Source organism: Alligator mississippiensis, chromosome 10, assembly GCF_030867095.1.
Source record: "Alligator mississippiensis isolate rAllMis1 chromosome 10, rAllMis1, whole genome shotgun sequence".
NCBI classification, from domain to species: domain Eukaryota; kingdom Metazoa; phylum Chordata; order Crocodylia; family Alligatoridae; genus Alligator; species Alligator mississippiensis.
The window spans coordinates 19,999,762-20,019,983 of record NC_081833.1 but is presented as its reverse complement, the minus strand read 5'-3'; the positions used below and the strand labels follow the sequence as shown (position 1 = coordinate 20,019,983).

The 20,222-nt window shown below is 42.3% G+C and overlaps 2 protein-coding genes across 2 annotated transcripts in view; one reads left to right on the top strand and one right to left on the bottom strand.

The window, feature by feature from the left end:
* SLC5A1 (solute carrier family 5 member 1) overlaps positions 1-2,500 on the top strand; it is a 32,667-nt gene extending 30,167 nt beyond the window's left edge. Inside the window, exon 15 of the mRNA XM_006266971.4 lies at positions 515-2,500. Within this exon, the coding sequence (XP_006267033.2) occupies positions 515-738 (224 nt within the window). The 3' untranslated portion in view covers positions 739-2,500. The remainder of the gene's footprint in view (positions 1-514) is intronic.
* Positions 2,501-9,866: 7,366 nt separating this feature from the next.
* Positions 9,867-20,222, bottom strand: part of RSPH14 (radial spoke head 14 homolog) — a 226,274-nt gene continuing 215,918 nt past the window's right edge. The window contains exons 4-6 of the mRNA XM_014593674.3: positions 13,413-13,638; positions 12,091-12,227; positions 9,867-10,969 (exon numbers count right to left, since the gene is read on the bottom strand). Of these exons, the coding sequence (XP_014449160.1) occupies positions 10,731-10,969; positions 12,091-12,227; positions 13,413-13,638 (602 nt within the window). The 3' untranslated portion in view covers positions 9,867-10,730. The remainder of the gene's footprint in view (positions 10,970-12,090; positions 12,228-13,412; positions 13,639-20,222) is intronic.

Sequence of the window (20,222 nt, the reverse complement as noted above, 5' to 3'; positions counted from 1 at the left end):
CAGCACTGGGTATCCAGTGGTGATGGATTGGGGTGGTCTGGCCCAAAGAGTATGTATCCAACACTTTTCAGCCTCTGTTTAAATATTTATAATGGGCATTAATTGACAGAACATGACTTTTAGTGTTTGTGAGCTATAGCACTGCTACTTGAGAACAAACAATGAATGAACTGAAAAACAGCAGGTCTCCAGGCTTCATAATAACTGGCTGGCTGCATTGGCATTCAGTGATCAGAAATCATTCACTTTGCAGCTCTACTGTGAAATCTCATTCACAACTCCCCACCCCTCCAAGCTCACATACTCACACTCTCTCTCTCTCTCTCTCTCTCTCTCTCTCTCACACACACACACACCTCCTACAGCACTTCTGCAAAATTCAGACTGCAAATTAGGGATATAATTCCAAATAGGAGTAGCTCCAAAGAATACTCTGTTGCTCAGAACCTGGTTTTTTTGCCAGTTTTATGGGTCCACACACTGCATTTCTTGACATATTGCTGTATTTTTTCAGTTGCAGAAGGAGGTGATGAAGAGCAGGGATGCATGAAGAAGGCCTACAACTGGTTCTGTGGCTTAGATCAGCAAAAAGGGCCCAAAATGAGCAAGGAAGAGGAGGAAGCAATGCAGAAGAAACTGACTGACACTTCAGAGGTGCCACTGTGGAGAAATGTTGTGAACATCAATGGCATCATCCTACTGGCTGTGGCTGTCTTCTGTCATGCCTTTTTTGCATAAATGCCACTTCACACTCCACAGAGTTTTTATGAAGGTCTAACTCAAGTCCCTTTTCCTCTTGAAGTTGCACAGTGTTGTTAAAAAAAAATGAAACTATGATTTGTAAATTGTAGAGTTAGTTAGACTTATTGTATTTGTCACCAGAGTTTCTACAAATTAAGGTGATTTATTCATTGGTTTTGCAGCCATAATTTAACAATTTGTTGGCTAAAGACTGGAAGTACTGAGTTTTTCAAGAGGGCAGAACCTCAGCCTAATACATCAGGGGAGATGGTGTTTAGGAGGCTTCTCTTCTCACAGAATACATTTCATGCCTTGCTTCAGAGCGGAGGAACCAGGGCAGCATGAGCCATATGGAATTCAAGGTTTTGTGAGCTTTATTCTTGTTTTTTGAGGGCTGGTGGAACTGACTTGATTCCTCTGCCACTTTCCTATACTTCAGTGGTTCTCAACTTGTGGTCCGTGGACCCTTGAGTGTTCACAGACTGTCTAACGGATTCATGAAATATACTATGATCAATCAAAAGTATGTGAATATCCACATTTACAGTTCAATGGGGTCTTCACCTCTGTTTGAAATTTTTTAAGGTGCCCACAAAGAAAAAAAGGTTGAAAACCACTGCTGTCCATCAAATCTGTTTTTTCCTCCCTTCCTGAGTCAATTGAAAAAAACAAAGCATAGCTACATGGAGGCTTGCACTATATAGATCCAGGATAAATGAATCCCTAAACATAGTATGCCTCAAGTGAATGCCCTCTGGGTGATATTTTTATTGATGTATTTGTTTGATACTGTATCTATTCTCTCGTTTCACTCTATTCCATATGTTGCATTATTTTTTTCCTTCTCTGCTTCTTTTTCACTGTTTCTTCCCAGTGGAATGTCAGGAAAGTAGAAACATCAGAGTGCAACTTTTCTACTCACTGTTTGAGTGGATCTGAAATTAGGCACTACAAGTCTAACTAGCCCTAAGAAGAACTGTGCTTAAAACTGATTCATTCTTCAAGATTAACATTAAGAGCTCCCACATATTAACTTTAATATGTGCTTATACTTGAATGGGAAGCCTTATTTATAAGAGATTCCTACTGGTTCTGCTTCCCTAGCACAGTACGGTATGCCAAAGATAACCTCTGTTCACATTTAAGAGGTCTGACTCCTCATCCCCAGTATCTTAATAAATTCAAGAAAATTTAGGGGGTCTGACTTCCCTATTAGGGAGGGTGTTAATACACTTTTTAATCCCCCTTCTTAGTGTATTTACCAGCTGGTAAATATGTGTATTTATGAAGGCTTGTAAGTATTAAAATGTTTTTAATGTATCTGATGTCCACTAAGTCAATGTTTTTTGTGTAGCCCTATAGAAAATATAAAAACCAAAACATCTTTCTCTCTCTGAGCACATCAAATCTCTTCAGTTATGGCCACTTGCCCCATGTCTGAGCTAGGGTTATACCAGGGTCAGAGTCCAAGCCAGGGGTGGGCAGTTATTTGAACTGGAGGGCCACTTGATGAGTTTTGGTGAGCTGTCGAAGGCAACAAGGGTAGCTCTGCCCCTTGATATAGGCATCCTATCCCCTGGTTGCCATCTTGGGACCAGAAGTCCTGCCCCTAACCTCAGACCTTTGCCACTGGAAGTCCCTCCCCTTGCCTTGGAAGTACTCTTTTGCTGGTGGGGGTGGGGGGGGATGTTGCCATCTTGAAACTGGAAAAAAAAATCATATACTATAAAAAAATAAAAATAAAAAATAATCAAACATCTACTATAACTTACTTTAATTTTATTTAAAAATATTTTTTTGTCCTGATTTGTGTTTGCATAGTGTATATATACAGGCAATTGCAGAATAGTTCAAAATACAGTCTTATTTTTGTATATTGTATGTGCAGGGTGTGTGGTTGGGGAGTGGGTATGGTGGGGGGCAGGGTGTGCTGTTATGGTGGGGGGGCATATGGGAAGGGGTGTGTGTGTGTGGGGAAGGGGGGGGGGGCAGGGGTCCTTGGAGTCCCTGGAGTGTGCAAGTTCCTGAAGCTGCATGTGCTGGCAGCAAGCAGGGCCAGCCCTGCCTGGCCCCATAGCATGCAAGTCCCTGCGCTCCCACCCCAGTCCCCTGGCTGCAGGTGGCGGCAGCGTACGGGGTCAGCCCCACCCAGCCCCAATTGTGTTCCTGCCTGAGTCTCTGGCTACATGTTGTGGCAGGGTGCAGGGCCAGCCCACCTAGCCCCATAACCGCAGCTCCTGCACTCCTACCTGAGTCCTTGGCTGCAAGAGGCTGCAGCATGTAGGACCAGCCCAGCCCTGCCCCTAGCGTGCAGCTCCCGTGCTCCCAACCCAGTCCCCCCGGCCGCACGTAGTGGCAGTGTGCGGGGACAGCCTGACCCAGCCCCATAGCACGTAGCTCCTGCAGTGTCATGGCCAGCCCAGCCTGGTCCCATAGCACACAACTCCTCATGCTCCTGCTCCTGCTCCCTTTTCTCCAACAGGAGTCCTTGGCCCCCAGCCCGGTGCACCCTCACCTGAATTCCCATACTTGCAGGCAAGCGGGGAGGGCTGGGAACAAGCATGGGGGGGCCCACCAAAAGCCCTTGCTGGGAAGAGGCTTCTTGTCTCTTCTAGTGCTCCCTAGCTTGGGGCTGAGGGTGGGTCAGGCCAGGCTGGGATGGGAGGTGGTTGCTTAGCAACTATAGCCACCCCTTCTGCATGGAGGGCCCTGGCTTGCAAGGAGGCAGCAAGGGCCAGGGCTGATGGAGGCCTTATGGAGGGGCCCCACAGGCTGGATGAAATTGTCTGGTGGGCCACATCCAGCCTGCAGACCATATTTTGCCCACCCCTGGTCTTGGCTGTTCATATGATGGCAAGTGAGCCCATCTGTGAATGATGCCGCTCCCTCTTAACTACAATTTGTAATTAGAAGTAAAACACGGAGATGCTGAGACAATGTGAATAAAGGCGAAAGCACGGCACATCAGGTTTTAAGAAGTGTTTGATGACTGTCTGGCAGACTCTGGCTCAAAATTCATTTCTAATGTGCTTGACTAGGAATGCACTCACATAATTAAAGCTGAGAGGAAGAGTGTACACAGAGAATAATGATAGATTTGGGGTGAGTTGTATGTGCAAGAGGTCTCATTTATCCTTCCCTCAGTGACTGGAAGTGAGGGTTAATGGCATAGGACTTTGGTCACTTTTTGAATTGATATAGATACTAGGGATGAGGGCCCAGAGCCTGCTGCATCTCGAGGTGGAGAGGGAGGGGGGACAGAAAAGGCCTAGGCAGGGATTTGGTTAACCCTGGAAAGGTGCTAACAAGTGAGGGAAGTTTTTTGTGTGATGTCCTGTGTACTTTCCAGATACACATTATGTTCTGCGTGTGACACAGGCAGCTTTATGGGAGCTAATTAGAGCAATGGGATGAGAGCTGCATTTGTGAATCTAATTCTGTTTAACTTAAAATACCTACAAAGAATGATGCTTACACAGACTGTGAGCTCCCTCTTGGCCTGCCCTTTTATCTTACAGTGGAAGAAGCAGGGATTTGAGGAACTGGGAAATTATATTTAAAATACCTTTTATAAAAGGCCACTGTAAACTCTTAGCAGCAGTAGATGTGGTTTTTAGCCTGGACACAAAGGGTGAGCTCTCCCAAAAGCTGTTAGCCCTGTGTGTGGTAGATCTTAGGCCTGTATTCATTTGTATGTGTGTGTAGCAAATACATTCTTCTTCTTACAGATAATAAAATGATCAATGACCAAGTCCCAAGATCCTCACTTACTTTTTCCTCATTGCTTCGGCAAAACGTTCATGTGTTGCCTTTCTGATATGAATCTCATCCTACAATTATTCATGCAATAAGACAGGAACAGCATTATTATTCTGATCTCTAAGAAATAGAATTAAAAGTTGCCATTGTCCAGCATACCTTAGATTTACATTTAGCCTTTGTGGCTTCCAGTCCCTGCCCCTAAATCAGAACAGTGTAAAAGAGACTAGAAAAAAAGAAGTGGTACCAGAGCATATGAAGAACACCTAGCAAATCACAACTGCAAGCAGCAAAAAGCCTGCTTCCAGAAGTTAGAGGTGAGAAAAAAATGCAAGTCTTTGTATGGGCCATTCATCTAGATGAGACTTGCACATGGGGTGAGCAGAAGGCGATTTCACTCTGGTGAGCTTGTCTGCCCTCCTCCCAATCTTGGCATCTGTCATTCTTACTGTCAAAGAAGACTTTACTGGTAACTGACAGAGAGAGGAGGCCAATCTGAAAACTTGAGCTATGCAAGTGTAAGTGAACTCACTCTAGTATTGACCTATAGCCACATTAATTATGTCAGCCTTTGTTGGCTTCAAGCTAAAAGGACAATTCCCCCCCCCCCACCTTTTTTTTTACAGATGTAAAAGTTTGTCTCCATGCTGATGTCATCACTATGTAGAACAACATTGTTCAGGCCATATAGAGTAGCTAACCACAGTGCTGAAAACAAGGACTCGCTGTATCCAACACATTCTTTAGAAAGCCCGGCTGTAATCATAGAGTATGGGGATGCTAGATCCTGACGTTAATTTAAGTATTTATAATGTGCATGAGGCAATTCAAAGCGGGTTTTAGTGTTTTTGAGTGACTAAGTCCTTTGCAGTCATAATACTGGATGTAGCAAACTGGAAACAGGATAGTTGGCTGAAAAGCACATGGCATCTAAGGCTCACACTAAGTGGCTGTAAGAAAAATCCAGTGATTTTTAACCCATCAGTGACTGAAACTGCCATCATTTAGCCACATTTCTTTGATCCAACTATTGTTTATTCCCACCCTTTGAGAGTTTTTACATCACTGCCAACCCCACAAATTAGGGGCCTTTTGTCTCAAATTTAAATGAGTTGTAAAGATGCTTCAGAATAGTCTGTAACCTAAAATACTGTTTTAAGACTCACCGCAGCATTTAATGAATTCAATGGCAGCAAGCCTACTTACTTCAATGAACGCTGGTTCAGGGTCTTATTGAAAAATAGATAATTCATAGTCCTGTGGTTTTACACATGCATGACATTTCAGGAGTTTTCATGTTCCTCCTATGTGCTACTATTGCATTTAACACAAGTACCTGATGAAGAATAGGGATACAGCAAGAAGCAACTGGGTTGGTGGCTTTGACCAGAAAATCGATCACATATTGAACAAAGCAAAAGAGGAGGAGAAAACTACATAGAGAAAAGTGACTGGTATTTCTAGCTGTCCATTTGGAGATGTGAGTAACAATGATGTAGTTACCTTACTGATGAGACCCACAGAGAACTTCAGCCAAGCTAAATAGTAGCTAAGCAAATGATCCCAAAATGGCTGAGTTATTCCTGCCTCTAGGCTTACCAACACATCTTGTCTTTTCCAGGAATGAGACTTTTTTGCGTCTCATTTAATGTTGGGCATAGTTTTGGTATTTAACAAAAATTATTAACAAACAGTAATTAGTTATGGCTATATTTTGCTGTGGATATTTTGCATTAAGTCCCATCTCCAAAGGCATCTGTCTAAATAGTTCTAGTCTTCTTTCACTTTGAGACTGCACTGTGTTCTTCAAAAGAGAACCTTAATTAGTTTAATGATACATAGTTAGAGAAACTTGTTATTTGACATATAGATTTGCCTTATTTAAAACAATTTATTGTTAAACTATGAATTAAAAATGCATCTAACAGCTGGGAAGTAGATGTACTGAGCTTTTCTAGTGTAAAATTCCAATCTAGCATTTCAGGGACAAATACCTTTCAAGAAAATTTTCAGCTCAGTTTCTTTCTAGTATAATTTCTGTACATAATGTCTGTTTTTATTTTCTTTTATTTTTTTTCAGAATCTACTAAGGTATTCTGTCAATTTGGATATGTTTACTGTTTTTCCTTTGCTCCTCCACTTATGAAAGCTTTTGCACAGGCACATTCCTCTTTTGGCTTGATGACTTCACATGCTTTTTCTGTCCTTTCATCCTGTGGTCACTAGTTTTACAGGGAAAGATAAGCATATACTGATCCATGGTAACATGACTTATTACGTGGTTACCCTTGGATGGATGTTCTCAGAATGTTGGTCTCGTGTCCAGCAGCCAAATACACTGGAGCTACACAGTATAATCCATGCAAAACTATGGCTCTCCTTTCTTTGTCAGATGCTCTAATAAGAAAAGAAATAACATTGTGTGCTACATACTGTAAAATTGATGCATTGTAATTTCCTGAGGAAAACAACAGTTCTGGTTATGACTAATCTCCTGAGCTTGTTCTGGCTAATTTAGTGTCCCACTGATTGAGCAGGAGTTACTGATCCAAAAAGTGATCAAGATATCACGCTGAGTTTTAGGGTCTCATTTTAACTCAGAGCAGCAGAGGGATCACTGAACAGTGGGGGAAGCTGAATACAATACTTCAATTCTAGATTGAAAAATAACAATGGCAAAATAAAAAAATGCACCTTTTAATTCCGACTCATAAGAGGCAAGCAAGGCAGCTGGTAGATCAGTGATACCGCAGGTTAATCTACATTTTGTTCCACAGTTTGCTGCACTTTGCCAGCAGTACATCCAGATACCACAGGAAGTCACAGTGTATGCTGCAGCATGAGATACCAAACACTCGAATGGCAATGATATGGGCTCCAGAAATACTATTGCTAGATAGATTAGAAAAGATGGATGCACTATGCTGCACTAAATGGGATTATTTCAGCATTAGCCTACATTCTCCTGCAGTATCCTCTTCATTACATGTGCTGTTTATTTTTTACACCATTATGCTGCATGCTATACTGTACTACTGCAAATGTTTATCATTTGTGCAATGCACACTTCAAACTTGCCATCAGTTGAAGCAAGCTGCACAGTGTCACAGCAAATAAAATGGATCTCTGCTGTTACACATCCTTCTTGCAGCCAATACTAGGCAAAAGGGGTCCCTCAAAGAGTCACTGCTGTGCAATTTATTCTTTGAAACCCAGTTTTCAAAGAATGCATGTTCATAGAAATACCTGCTCCATACAACCAAGTAAATGTATCCTGGTGATTGAAACGGCACGTCCGTTTAAGCTGGCACAGCATTCTGGAAAGGGGGGGGGGAGGGGAGAAAGGGGATGGCAGTCGCTATCCACAAACCCAGTGGGCAAAACTGAAGCTCAGATCTAAGGCTATGGAGCACAGACTTAAATTGTGACAGCATGAGAGTGTTGAGATAAGGCCAGGGCCTATGGAAATCATTTCTGTCTCATTGAAACCAGTGACCAAACAGTCAACTGCCCAAAAGTGGTTTTTTTGGGGGGGGGGGGGTTTAAGTGCTGGAACAGATAGATATCCTTTTGCTGGGGTGGATAATCATTCAGAGTCCAATCTGGGAGACTTGTCACTTACTTCATTTCAGGATTCAGGATAATATCTTCCAGAAGCACAGATCTGCTCATTGTTTCAATACTGCTGTAGCTGCCCATGGTGAGTGAGGATGGGCCCAACATTCTCTCCTGTTCTTCATCTCCTTGTTATTTATTGCATACTTCCTTTGCTGTTGAGCGTAACTTTGTCAGTGAACTGGCTGTGCTTGGCTGTTGATACTTATTACACATGCAAATTTTGTGTGTGCAAGGTGTTCTACATTGGCTAACCAGGATCCTGCCCAGAGGAATGGTTTCCAATTGACTTAATATTCATTAGTCATGCCTTTATGAGAGACAGCAAAACAAATCCCAATTTGATCAGGCTGTGAAATCAAATCCTTTCAATTTTGACCACCTCTACAATGACTAAGATAAAATTGGTATGGGGGGGAATCGGGGGGGCTCAGGGGGTTGGGGGGGCCAGGCAGGGAAGGGATTGGGGGGGCTCAGAGGGTTGGGGGGTGGGGCCGGGCAGGGAAGGGATCAGGGGGGTTCAGGGGGCTGGGCCCAGGTGGGGCAGGGATTGGGGGGGCTGGGGGAGCGGGCAGGGCCAGCAGGGGTCCCCACCCATGGTCCCCTCTCTCCTCCAGCCCTCCAACACCTTACTGGCAATGGAGCCTGGGTCCAGATCCCTGCTGCTGGCACGCTGCCTGCCCTGCACGGGCAGGCAGTGTGCTTCAGCACCAAGGCAAGGGCTAGCCACAGAGATGCTCTAGCAGCCAGAGCATCTCTGTGGAGGACTCAGCCTCCAGTTGCCTACCAGGGCACAGTCTGGGACCATTCCCTGCCCTCGCAAGAGACACGTGCAGGTTTGTCTGGATGCTCCCAAAGAGTATCTAGGAAGTGTGGCATCAGGAAATTAGGAACTTCCTGGTATGGCAAACACTCTCCTGCAATGCCACACTTCTTGGACACACTGTAGGTCACACAAGGCTAAACCCTTGCAAAGGGGTGTAGCTGGCCTGTTACTTCTTTACTGTAAGTAGGTCTTTATATAAGTTCCTATAAATAAACTGTTGTTTCTACCCCATAAGCCTTATCAAGATATTACCAACAGCTCACTTCCTGCTTCAGGGACAAACTACAGTGCTCAGTCAATAGCTATGGCTGTGAGAGGGTAACACAAGATTCCCCCCCCCCCCCCTTTAGTTTGTTTAGCAGACCCAAGCAGCGACCATCTTCGCAGCTGCACGGCATGTGAAATGTGTCAAGGAAGGCTCCTTTTCCAGCAAAGAAAACAGTTTCCCTGCTTTTTTTTTTGGAGGGGGGTGGGGGGGAGGGCTAGGTTTTAGGAGAAAAGGTATATGTTGCATGTGAGACACTGTGTTATTCTCAATTCTGTGAAGTAGAACTTGTTTAAAAGCTGGCATAGGGGCAGTGTTAGGAGAATGAAAAAGCCAAGGAAGATATTCTTTCAAAACAGGAAATTTTCATCTTCAGTTCCCTGTCTCTTGTTTCATCTATTCCTTTTGCTCTTCATTGAAGCAGATAAGTAGTTTTTTCAAAAGGAAAAAACTCACCTCCAAACCCACAAATCTGTTACTTTTTATGCCTAAAGATCCAGCTTCACAGCTACAATATAGGTAGTTCTTGCCCTAATGCTCATGCAAATATTGTTTCATGATGCAATTGAATGTCAGGGTACTGAAGGCGCAATAGAACCAATGCATAATGAGCCAATCCACAGAACTTGCTACCAAAATATATTGAGGAAAAGCAGTTAGTAGCATTCAAAAGAAGGACTCGCCATTTATTAGGAAAAATTTGCACATCCACAGAGATACTAGCTAGATGGAAGATGGCTAAAAGATATATACCCTCCTGCTTAATGGTATACCAATCAGCATGTCTCTGAGATTAGGCAGAAAATTTCTGCAAATGCAGCTGCTACATAATTGTCCATGATGTGAGTTTTACATCTTCCTCTGGGGTATCTTAAGTAGGCTACTGATTTAATGGGACCTTTGATTGAATCCAGGGTGAACCATAATCCCTCATCACAAAACAGAAAAAAAACCACAGGAGAGAATAAGCCATCTCAAAAGGATAAACTGTCAAGCAGTTCTAGGGCTGGGCTGTGCCCTCAGAAGATGCTAGGGGGTGCTGTGGGTGATTATCTCTTTCAGGGAATGCTAGAGTGGTCCAGGTTGGAAGATTCCCCATGGCTGATGCCTTGGACCTCAGTGGAAGAGGTGAGGCTCCTTCATAAAATGTTTTTGAACGAGGGAAAAATGAGCCTCTAAGAAGGTTTCAAAAGGATGCTATGTCCAATTTAATGGATGGTACTACTGCATGCCTTTCAATTTGCTGCCTTGTGGAAGGACAGAAATGACAAAAGGTGGAATATCAGTCCTAACCACAGCACCTTTACTTATAGATAAAAACAGGTGGGACTTGACTGGGACCCCATTACCTCATTGTTTCTTTATGGATTCCCATGTAAAGAAATTTAAGAGCAGTTTCAGGTGAAGCAACTTCAAATACTAAAGCATAAGCTGACTTAACATAGAATATTTGAAAGCAGGCTATTTTGTCACAGGATACAAAGGGGATTTACTATGAATGTATTGCTTTGTATTGCCCTTGATTTAAGGTTTCCACTCAATGACACGGATGGCAATTTTTGCTGCTCTTATCACAGCCTCACTGGGGTCATTCAGTTGCTTTTGAAACAAGCCCACATGGTTCAGTAGTGTCTTGCGACCCTCAGGTGCCTCGGCCAGTGTGGTCAGGGCTTTGATTGCATTCAGGCGAACCTTGCTGGTTTCACTGTTAACCAGCTTCAGTAAAGGTGGGATGGCATCTGCACCCAGGGCTGCATATTTCCCTGAACAAAACAGAAATGGGTTTAGAATTTATTACAGAATACAATCAGATAAACAGTTAATGAGCCAATATCCATTAATAAACAGCCAGAATTGTGGACGATGGATAGACCTTAAACTAACTTTTGGATCCTGATTTTTAACACTTCTAAGTCTGAAAGCTCAGAGCTGAGGATTTTGGTTCAGGCTCATCTCTACTGAAGACCATAGAAATCATCCATTAGCAAGAGAGTGACAGAGTTACTTTAGTCCTCCCTCTGCTTTTCATGTTTGTTTGTTTTTTCACTTTAAAATAAATCACTTAGATCTAAAAAAGACACCAAATGATAGGCTACTGTGTTCCTCTGGGAGAGTGCCCTAAGGAACACCATGCATTCTTTTCTTTTTTTAAGACACTTTAAATACTTGGAGTCAATCCTGTGTCAACTTTCAAAGCAAGGGGGACATTTGCAGAGGAGGGCTGGAGCACAATTGCTGTTATTAAGAATTCTTGTATGTCCAATTACACATTCACCCTGAAAATTTACCACTAGCATTTTCAGAGTCATGTGTCTGACTTTGCCAAGAACTTCTGTATTTCTCCAATTCTCACTCTTCCCCTGGGTGTTACGGAGGAAAAATCCCCTTTCACCACACATGGAAACTACAGGGAAATAACAGGAAGCTTATTAATTCTGATTCTCAGCTAGGGACTCTGAGTTTAGGGCAGCCTCTGGGGGTGGGGACTGCTTTGGACAGACTACTGACAGACCTTACGTCTTCCCTCCTCCCTGTTGAAGGAGGACGGCACTAAATACATTGCCCTCTGCCAGGGTGAAACCTTTGTGGGCACAGGGACTAGCACCAGAACAGGAGCTAGTGGAGTGAATCGCAGTTCAGTTATGCTTTAATATAGACACAAGGGAGAGAGCAAGGTACCTCAGGGATGGACTTAATGGACTGCCCTGCTTTTGCTAGTTTCTGCAGGAACTTTTGCATTATCCAAACCTCACTTTTTTTTTTTTTTTCTTTTTTGATCTAGTTTAGAAAGTGATGAGCTAAAATATCAGTTCATCAAATGGTCTGTGCTGGTAGCTGTACAAGGAAATAGCCCTAGCTGGGGCTGTCTTTCTCTTTTCCTTACCTTGGGTTGTAATGGTGGCATTTGTCAGTGCTCCTGCTGCATTGGCGCAGACCTCAGGGTGTGAGTCTTCCAACAGTTTGACCAGCACTGGGATAACCTCTTCACTCCACACGGTGTTTTTTCCTTCCAGAGGGACACTGAGGATGAAGCAATGTTAGTTTGCTTTCTGTGTCAGTGTCTTGTTTTAGGAGATAGCCAGAGTGATAATACAGAAGCTCCTCTATTCCATTTGGAGTAAATGTTTTCTGAATGCTAGGGGCACTTTAAACACCCAGGCCTTGGTTACAAACCAGAGAGGGACACAACTGTTTGCTGCAGAGGGGTTACTGTTAAATGTAAATGGAGTTGTTTTGGTGACATCAGCACTGTCATGAGACTGGGTTTTTCGGACTTCCCAAAGCCAGCTGCATCAAAAACTCAGCTGTTGAATGTTCAGACTGTTTTTCTTAAAGAGCACCCAAGTATAGATGGTGCTTTACAGGTTATACTAGGTCTCTGTTGTGCTCTGAACTGCAGGTTAATTCGTGCATGTGATAGAAAAAACATCTGCTGTAAACATAATCTGTGAATGGTGATTTTTAAGACTTAAAAGGAGATACTTGGGATGCTACTGGGTACTCATTCATTAAGGAGGACATACTATATTATAGCTAATTGCTAAGGCTCTGTTTAGGCTCAGTGTAGCTCTATATTTTTAATACACATCAGTGACCTGTGTGGACCTACATCCACACTGCACTATACCATTAATAACAACTTCTACTTGTATTGTACATTTCATCCTGAAAGACTCTAAAATGCTTTGCAAACTTCACTGATATATACACAGCATATATAGAGATCATTTTACCCACTGCTGAAATGCAGCCACCCCTGTGGTGAAACACAGGAACCATTTAACAGTACCTTATAACTGATACTGTATAATAATAGCCTACTAGACTATGAAGAATTCTTTATCCAGTAAATTTAGGTAGGCAGAAAATAATTACCAGGGCTCTTATTGCAATATTCTTTTAGGAAAAAAATATTAATGTAATTACAAGTGGACAGATCTTTGATTTTACCTAACATCTATACAAAATGGTATGTCTCATAGCTACGCACCAGATGGGGCATAACTTCACTACTAACAGGGGGCAGGTGTGGGGGAAAAGCATCTTCTATGGAGTTGCCAACATAATTTTCCAGGGCAGCTAAATCATCTCTGGAGGTGTGACAAGTTTAAAGTAAGACATGGCAAGGACTCCAACTAGCACCCAAGATTTGGCCAGTAGTTACTAGTTAGGCACTGTCTTGGGACAGTCCTTTCCTTCCCTCACCTGATTACCAACAGGACACGGGCAGCTTTGCTTCTGATGGCCACTGATTCATGAGTGAGCCTGTCCTTCAGAATGGGAACAGCACCAGCCATCAGAGCTGAGAAAGCATCTATAAGCAGGCAGCTGGCGAGTGTGTCCAATATGAGCTCCTGGATTTCATCCAGCTCGGTCTTCAGTTTATGTACAAGTGAGGGAACCAAACCGTTTTCTACTATGCCAGCAGCACCTGCAGGAGTAGACAGGAAGGGACACAAAGTGCTAATGCATTTAATGCTTCTATCAACACTTGGAAATTGGCTACCAAGATTAAAATTTATTCCTCTTCAGCAGAGTGCTGTTGGGAGACAGAGATGGTTGTGACTGTGGAAGCCTCAAACAGCTATTTCTGCATCAGTCCCTCAGTATTTACTAACGACATTTCACCTCTTTTTCTGTTTGCAACCTGTAAACAGCTTGCAATTTTCTCCACTATATCCAACAGTGCTGTGCCCTTCTACTCTGTTCTCTGTGTGACATATACAAGGAGAGCCCACAAATGCTCTACACCCAGGGTGTTCACGCGATTTTCTACAATGACTTCAGCTGGGGGAGACTCAAACTGTGTTGCTCTGATCCTCCCAATATTCACCACTGCAGTATTCCGCCATACAATGACTCTTGCTGAGAGATTACAGGATTGCAATAGTTCTGATCCTCCCCATAGCTAACAGTCCTCACCATTCCCAAATGAAGAGATGCTCAGTAAAGTTGTGAAATAAGAATCTATGAGCCCTCATAGCCAGTTCTAATATCAAACTCTACTATTTTTCCTGAGAGAGACTACGGTTTGAGAATTATTCCTTGCAATAATATATGGAAGGGGAAATGAAATTTGTGCTTCCCAAAAGAGAGTCCTTCTGGCCTATTTCTTTGTGTAAGCAGGGCTATAGAGTAGCTGCAGTATGCCCAGCAAGTTCAGTCTCTGCCACTAGCCAAGTGGCTGATTTAAAGTGTTCCATTTCTTATATAATACTAAGCCAACATTGAGACAGCATTGCCATGGAAAAGCAGAAAGCAGAAGAGAACACATTGTCCACAAGTAACGATGTAAAAACAAAATCCTCAGCTGTCTGGTTGCTAAGACCAATTCTTCGGTTGCTAAGTGAAATGTAGCTCCATTTGAAGTGATTCATATATGGCTGGATAAGGAAATTTGGTGTATGAGAGAGAACAGGGTTTCTTCCAAGCAATTTCCCCAGCCGGGGAATAGTTGAACCTTTAACTCAAATACAGGCAGGGGAAGGGATTTTAACAGTCTTTGGTAACTCCTGGGAAAAAATTCTGCAAGTTTTCAAGCAAGCTGAAAAATGTGGCCTAATCTATGTATAGCACAGAATAAGCCTTACTCTATAGCAGAGGTTTCACTGGCATTGAGTAATTTCTTATGTCATTAGCTTACTGGGTTTTAATTGCCTAATGCAGATGCAATGACAAATGCTAGTGATGGCGTAAGAGCTTTTACTATCTGTGTGACATTTAGAAAGCAGATGCTGTGAGAATATAAAACAGAAAAAAATAAAAAGGAAATTAGACCCATAAAGATCATGCTTGCAAGCCAAAACTGAGTGATGCTGTAAGGTAAGGCTAGCATATTGTGTCACTCTATTTTCTCACTCCTGCTTATATGCTCTCTCTAACATCAGGTATGGGTGAGTCACTGGAGAGGGGAGTGATATTTGAAGGCAGGATATGCAACTAGCCATAATTTTTCATTTTTCAACTTTAATCTAGTTTTATTTTTGTTTCCTTTTTCAAGCATGAAGGGTAATAAACCCCCATGGACCAGATGCTGGCATGAGGCTCCATCTCATTTTGTGTGGCTCTGAAGGGAACAATAGAATGGTTGGCTGCCCTAATGGGGTGGCTAGAGATTTCCCTGATGGATGACATAAAGCCCAATCATATGACACTGTCATTTACTCATGGTTCCTTTCCATAGGTGCTGTGTTGCAGGAAAGGTAGGGGATGATGAAGGTGCAGGTGAAAGCAGTCAAGGATGCCTGAATGGCACAATGGTCTCTAGAGAGCGACTTCTACAAAGATAACTGAAAGTCACCCTTAGGTTGCTCAAGATTACACTTAGGGGTGATCCAGCCACATTTCCCTACAGGTTAGTCTCAGGAATCTGCTTCCTTATGTTGTGAAGTCCTTTTGAAGTAGGTTACATAGCATAAGTTTTTTCAGGGTCAGCCTTTCAAAACCAGCTTCCAGCCTCTAAACCCGCTTCCGCAGTTCTTTCTGTGAAAAATCTACACATGTGACCATTGGCACATGAGGCCTGGATCCCCAGACTGATTAAATGAACAGCTCCAGGTAGCTGCCCCTGCAGGTATGTTATACAAATCACTGTACATGTCATGCTTAGCATACAATTTCAGAGGAGGATCTGGGGGCAGGCGAAAGTTTAGCCAGCAATCTGATGGTCACTGCAGCAGCTCCTTGCTTCCTATGGAGTTGCTGTGCTAGCTGTTCTGTGATATTTTCAAACAGAAAACATATTTGGACAGCTTGACCTTAAAGTAATTTTATTTGTTCCAGATAAGATACCATACTGAATGCACAATACAAAAATAAATAGAAGTAATGAGGAACTGAAGTTAAAAGCTCCACATGCCTCACCCTTTCAGGCTCTGCCTGTAGTTTTAATTCACGGCTATCCAGCTCTTTCCCCAGGCAAGGGTCACAGTCTAAGCATTAACCTTTCATAAGACAAACATGCTTCTCATATACTAGAGCTGAGGCTCTGGTATTAGCCAAGAAAAGATCATTCAATTTTTGTTTTCCTTCTGTCTGTTACTATGCCTGCCTCTACTCTCTTTCTCCCCCTGTCCTCTCAGATAAGCCTGTCTTCCATTAATCTTTTTCTACAAAGCAGCTTATTAGTTCTTTCTCCAAATATTTGCTATGCATCTCTCTCTACTTTTTATCCACCACCTTCATTTTCATTTTTCTTTCTTTTTCACTCCTTACTTGTGGTTTGCTACCTTCAAGATCTGGGGTCTACCATTTCCTCTTCTCGCAGCCATCTAGAGGCATCTTTTGCTACATCTCAACATTCGTGCTCTGTGTCTTTCTGTTTACATCCTTCGCTTCTCACCTCTGCACGTTATATTGATCTCTTCTTCCACACTGCACCATTTCCACTGGCCCTTGAGTTTTCTTCTATCAGTTAATGTTTATTGACTTTGTCTAACTCAGTCATCTCTTAGCCCCTCTATTTTTCCTCATGCTGCCTTACTGTTGGTGATGGTCCCTCCTATTGCACTTATGAGAGCTAATGTATGTCACAGCCATTTGGTTCCTTCCAGTTCCAGTGATCTAGGTTGTAAGCAGCATCCTATTTATACCATGCCAATAAATTGTAGTTATTTAAACAGCTCTGTGATTTCTACTAAGAGGTATTTTTAGAATATTGCCTTTGCCTGATTAATTGACACTTCTTTTATGAAAAGACTTCGGAATACTTAGTTTCTAACAATCATCTGCTGTGACCCTGTGTTCTGTCTCAATAGGGGTCTAGACTTGGCCCCAAGACTTTTCTACATGGCGTCCAAAACCATGCAGCTTGATAGGCATGTTACCATGCTAGTAGAGGCAATTGCACAATTATAAATGCGATCTAGGAAGATAGACTGGTCCACCAGCTCAAAAGTTTCACTGAAGTCAAATAAGGTGGGGGCAGAGAAACTGATAACAGCAGTTAAAAAAAAAAAAGAGTAATTTATGGCAAGACTGAGAGATTAAAAGAACAGGAAGAAGGAACAAAAAGTAATTGGTGGAGAGTTGTAGAGGCGATGCTTGCAAAATTCCAGCAATTTTAGGCTGGAAGGGAAGGGAAGTAGGCTTCATCCAACATCCTATACTGCTTAGAAGTGCAGTGGCATCCCACGAGGACTCAATCTTCCACTGCAATAATAGTGTCACTTCACAGGTGAATAACTTGGTGCCACAGCAGAAATGTGATTTGTCCTGTGGAACACATACAGTGGGAGCAGCAAAACAGAGAGGAAAACAGTGCTATAAAATGCAAGTTGTTGCCTTTGCAATTGCATAGTTAACATTAGTATTGATCTGTTTTTCCTGTGAACTTGTGTTCTTCCCTTCAGCTGCTCTCTATCTCAGCACTCATCTCCTCCCCCTCACAGCCCCCTGGCTATTCCCATACTCTTTTTTTTTTTCCTGTCGCTTTTTTTAAAATAGACTCAAAGAGGAGTTGCCATTTGCTCTGTTCTCTTAATATAGCTGCAGGTCAGATAAACAAATGAAATTTTGTACGGGAATAAAGAAACCATTTACTAAAAATAACAGTATTTTCTTAATTACCTAAAGCAATTACATTACATCGTGTACCCTTTTGCTTACAAATGTCAGGTCTTAAATCAAAGTATTTTTGAAAAAGATGTTATTTTTAATGAGAAGCCTATGCAAAGCCATGGTTAGTCCATATCATACAGTATAATGCAAATGTTAAAGCAAATGGTACAATCTTGACACCAATTCTATATATTATAACAATACAGGTTTCCCTCCCTTTATGTGTATTCTGTTCATTCGTTATATGTGAGGTAAATTCACTCCTATGTTATCAGTGTGGTGGAAGCCTGCAGTTAGCTGCTTTGTGCAGTGCATTGTGGGAGTGACACACACCAAAATATAGTCTCCTGTGTGGATCTGTGTTCCTCACTTGATGTCTGCGACACGTGCTTCTGTAGTTGCCATCCCCTTTATGATAGTGCCCTGTGCTTGTGAGTAGTCTTCTGTTGGTGAGTACCAAAATTGTCTTGTAAAAGTGGTAGAAATGGACCTGGGGGTCAGTACAGTTGAGGTCTTGGAACCTATCCCTTTTTGTTACATTGTAAAGTGGGTTCCCTTTATGCAACTTGGAATTATGCATCATTTTCTAGGAAGGCATGTACAGCATAAAGCGAGGGAAATCTGTATTTGCTAACATAACTGACAGTAGTTTGATGAGTATTCATTTAAAACCCGCTCAACCTGGAGAACGACAGAAAACTGAGAGGAACCAGAAGCATCAACAAACAGAATGAAGGGTATTGCTGCACTTTGCAGACTGCAACAGTCCTCATAGTGGCACGATCTAGTATTGGCAATCTCCTGTAGACAGCAGTTGAAAAAGTCCAACATGGGAGGCCACCAGCTGCTGGAAGCATTTAAAGGAACCTGTAATAAAGCCTCAAACTTGGCAGCAACTCTTTTTTGCGGCATAACCAATAGGAGTTGTCAGTACTGCAACCTCAAGTTTTTGTTAGCAACAGCATTCTAGGTTAGGCCTAACTTTTTGAGACAATGGTGTGAGTGACAGCAAGGATTACATGCATACGGTAGTTTAATGCTACTGCATTGTTTTCTTTCTGCAAGTCATGGGATACCTTCCATTGTAACTTCTGATTCATCTATGCTTAGCTTTCCCAATGTTTTAGTCTTTAGACCCTGGGAAGAATTTTGGACTGTCAGTCTGCACAACAGTTTGAGAACCCTGTGGGACCTAATGTAGTTTTAGGATTACAAATGTAGAGCCCTTCAAGTTCCCAGCACCAAGCCTGGGCCAGTGGGTAGGTTATGGATAAGAGTACTTTTGATCTTAGCTAAAAATCCCCTTCCTGCACCCTTCAATCATCCACTGAGCTATGCTGGATCATCTTATTGAAGAGAAAAACTCTGGATCCTAGCCTGGGAATGTTAAACTAATTCTCCTCTTTCAATGTACCCCTACATCCAAATGTTCTCTTTCAATAACAGTTGCATAAAAAGGAGAGCTCCCAGCATCTCCAAAAACACACACAGGAAAAAACAGCATCTTGTGCATGAAATGTCTGCCAGGCAGAAAGAAATATGTCCGTTCAAGTAATTTGGGGCCTCTTAGAGAACAGTGGGAGTGCTGGCAACAGGCATCTAGCTAAATGGAAAGTGTTTCCCTTATTTCTCTTCTTTGGTTAAACAATATAAGTCCTTTAGGAATCGCCCATGTTTTTAATTCCTTGTAACATTTAGTTTAAACCAGTTCTGCAGGCCTGCTAAATAAAATACCTCTTAATTCTGAGAGGCATTCTGGGGTCTGGTTCTGCTCTTGTTGTAGTCCATGTGAATTTTGCCAAGATTCAAAACCTCAGGGTAGCTTGTGTATGAAACACATAATGGGAAGTAAAACTATCATTTTATACCATGTAACACCATACCACTGCAGAACAATTGTTATCTTGTATAACTGTCAAAAGGAGAAACTTGTGGTGAAATTCTATATAAAGCTGCAAAAATGCCAGGATTGCCCTAGTACTTAGCATAGAAGAAGGCTTGTCCTGGAAGCCAAGCAACCCCTGATTCTTGATGAGGAATGAAAGAGACTCCTATTACATATGTGATCATTTGTTTTTGTTTTTTAAATCCATGCTCTTGGGCATGGACAAAAACTCAGGGAAATTATCATATCAAAGAACTGAGGAAAATATTTAGCACAGAGACTGAAACCAATACAGCTGCACTAGCTGCTCCATTCAGTTAGAAATCCAAAAGGGGCAGAGTTCCAAAACTGAAAAAATAATGTTAACATGTAATTTTGGGAATAAATAATAATTGTCCATGGCATTCTGCTTGAAAGTTAATGGACTTGAGTTTCTAAGTCACTTAGGCTTTGTACAGCAGGGAGGAGTAATGCTTAAATAACAAACACTGAAACCACAATGTCTGTCACAAGGCCAATGTCTCTGGAACCTCTGGGGAAGAATGAGTCAGAAGGGCCCTAGGCTGGCATTT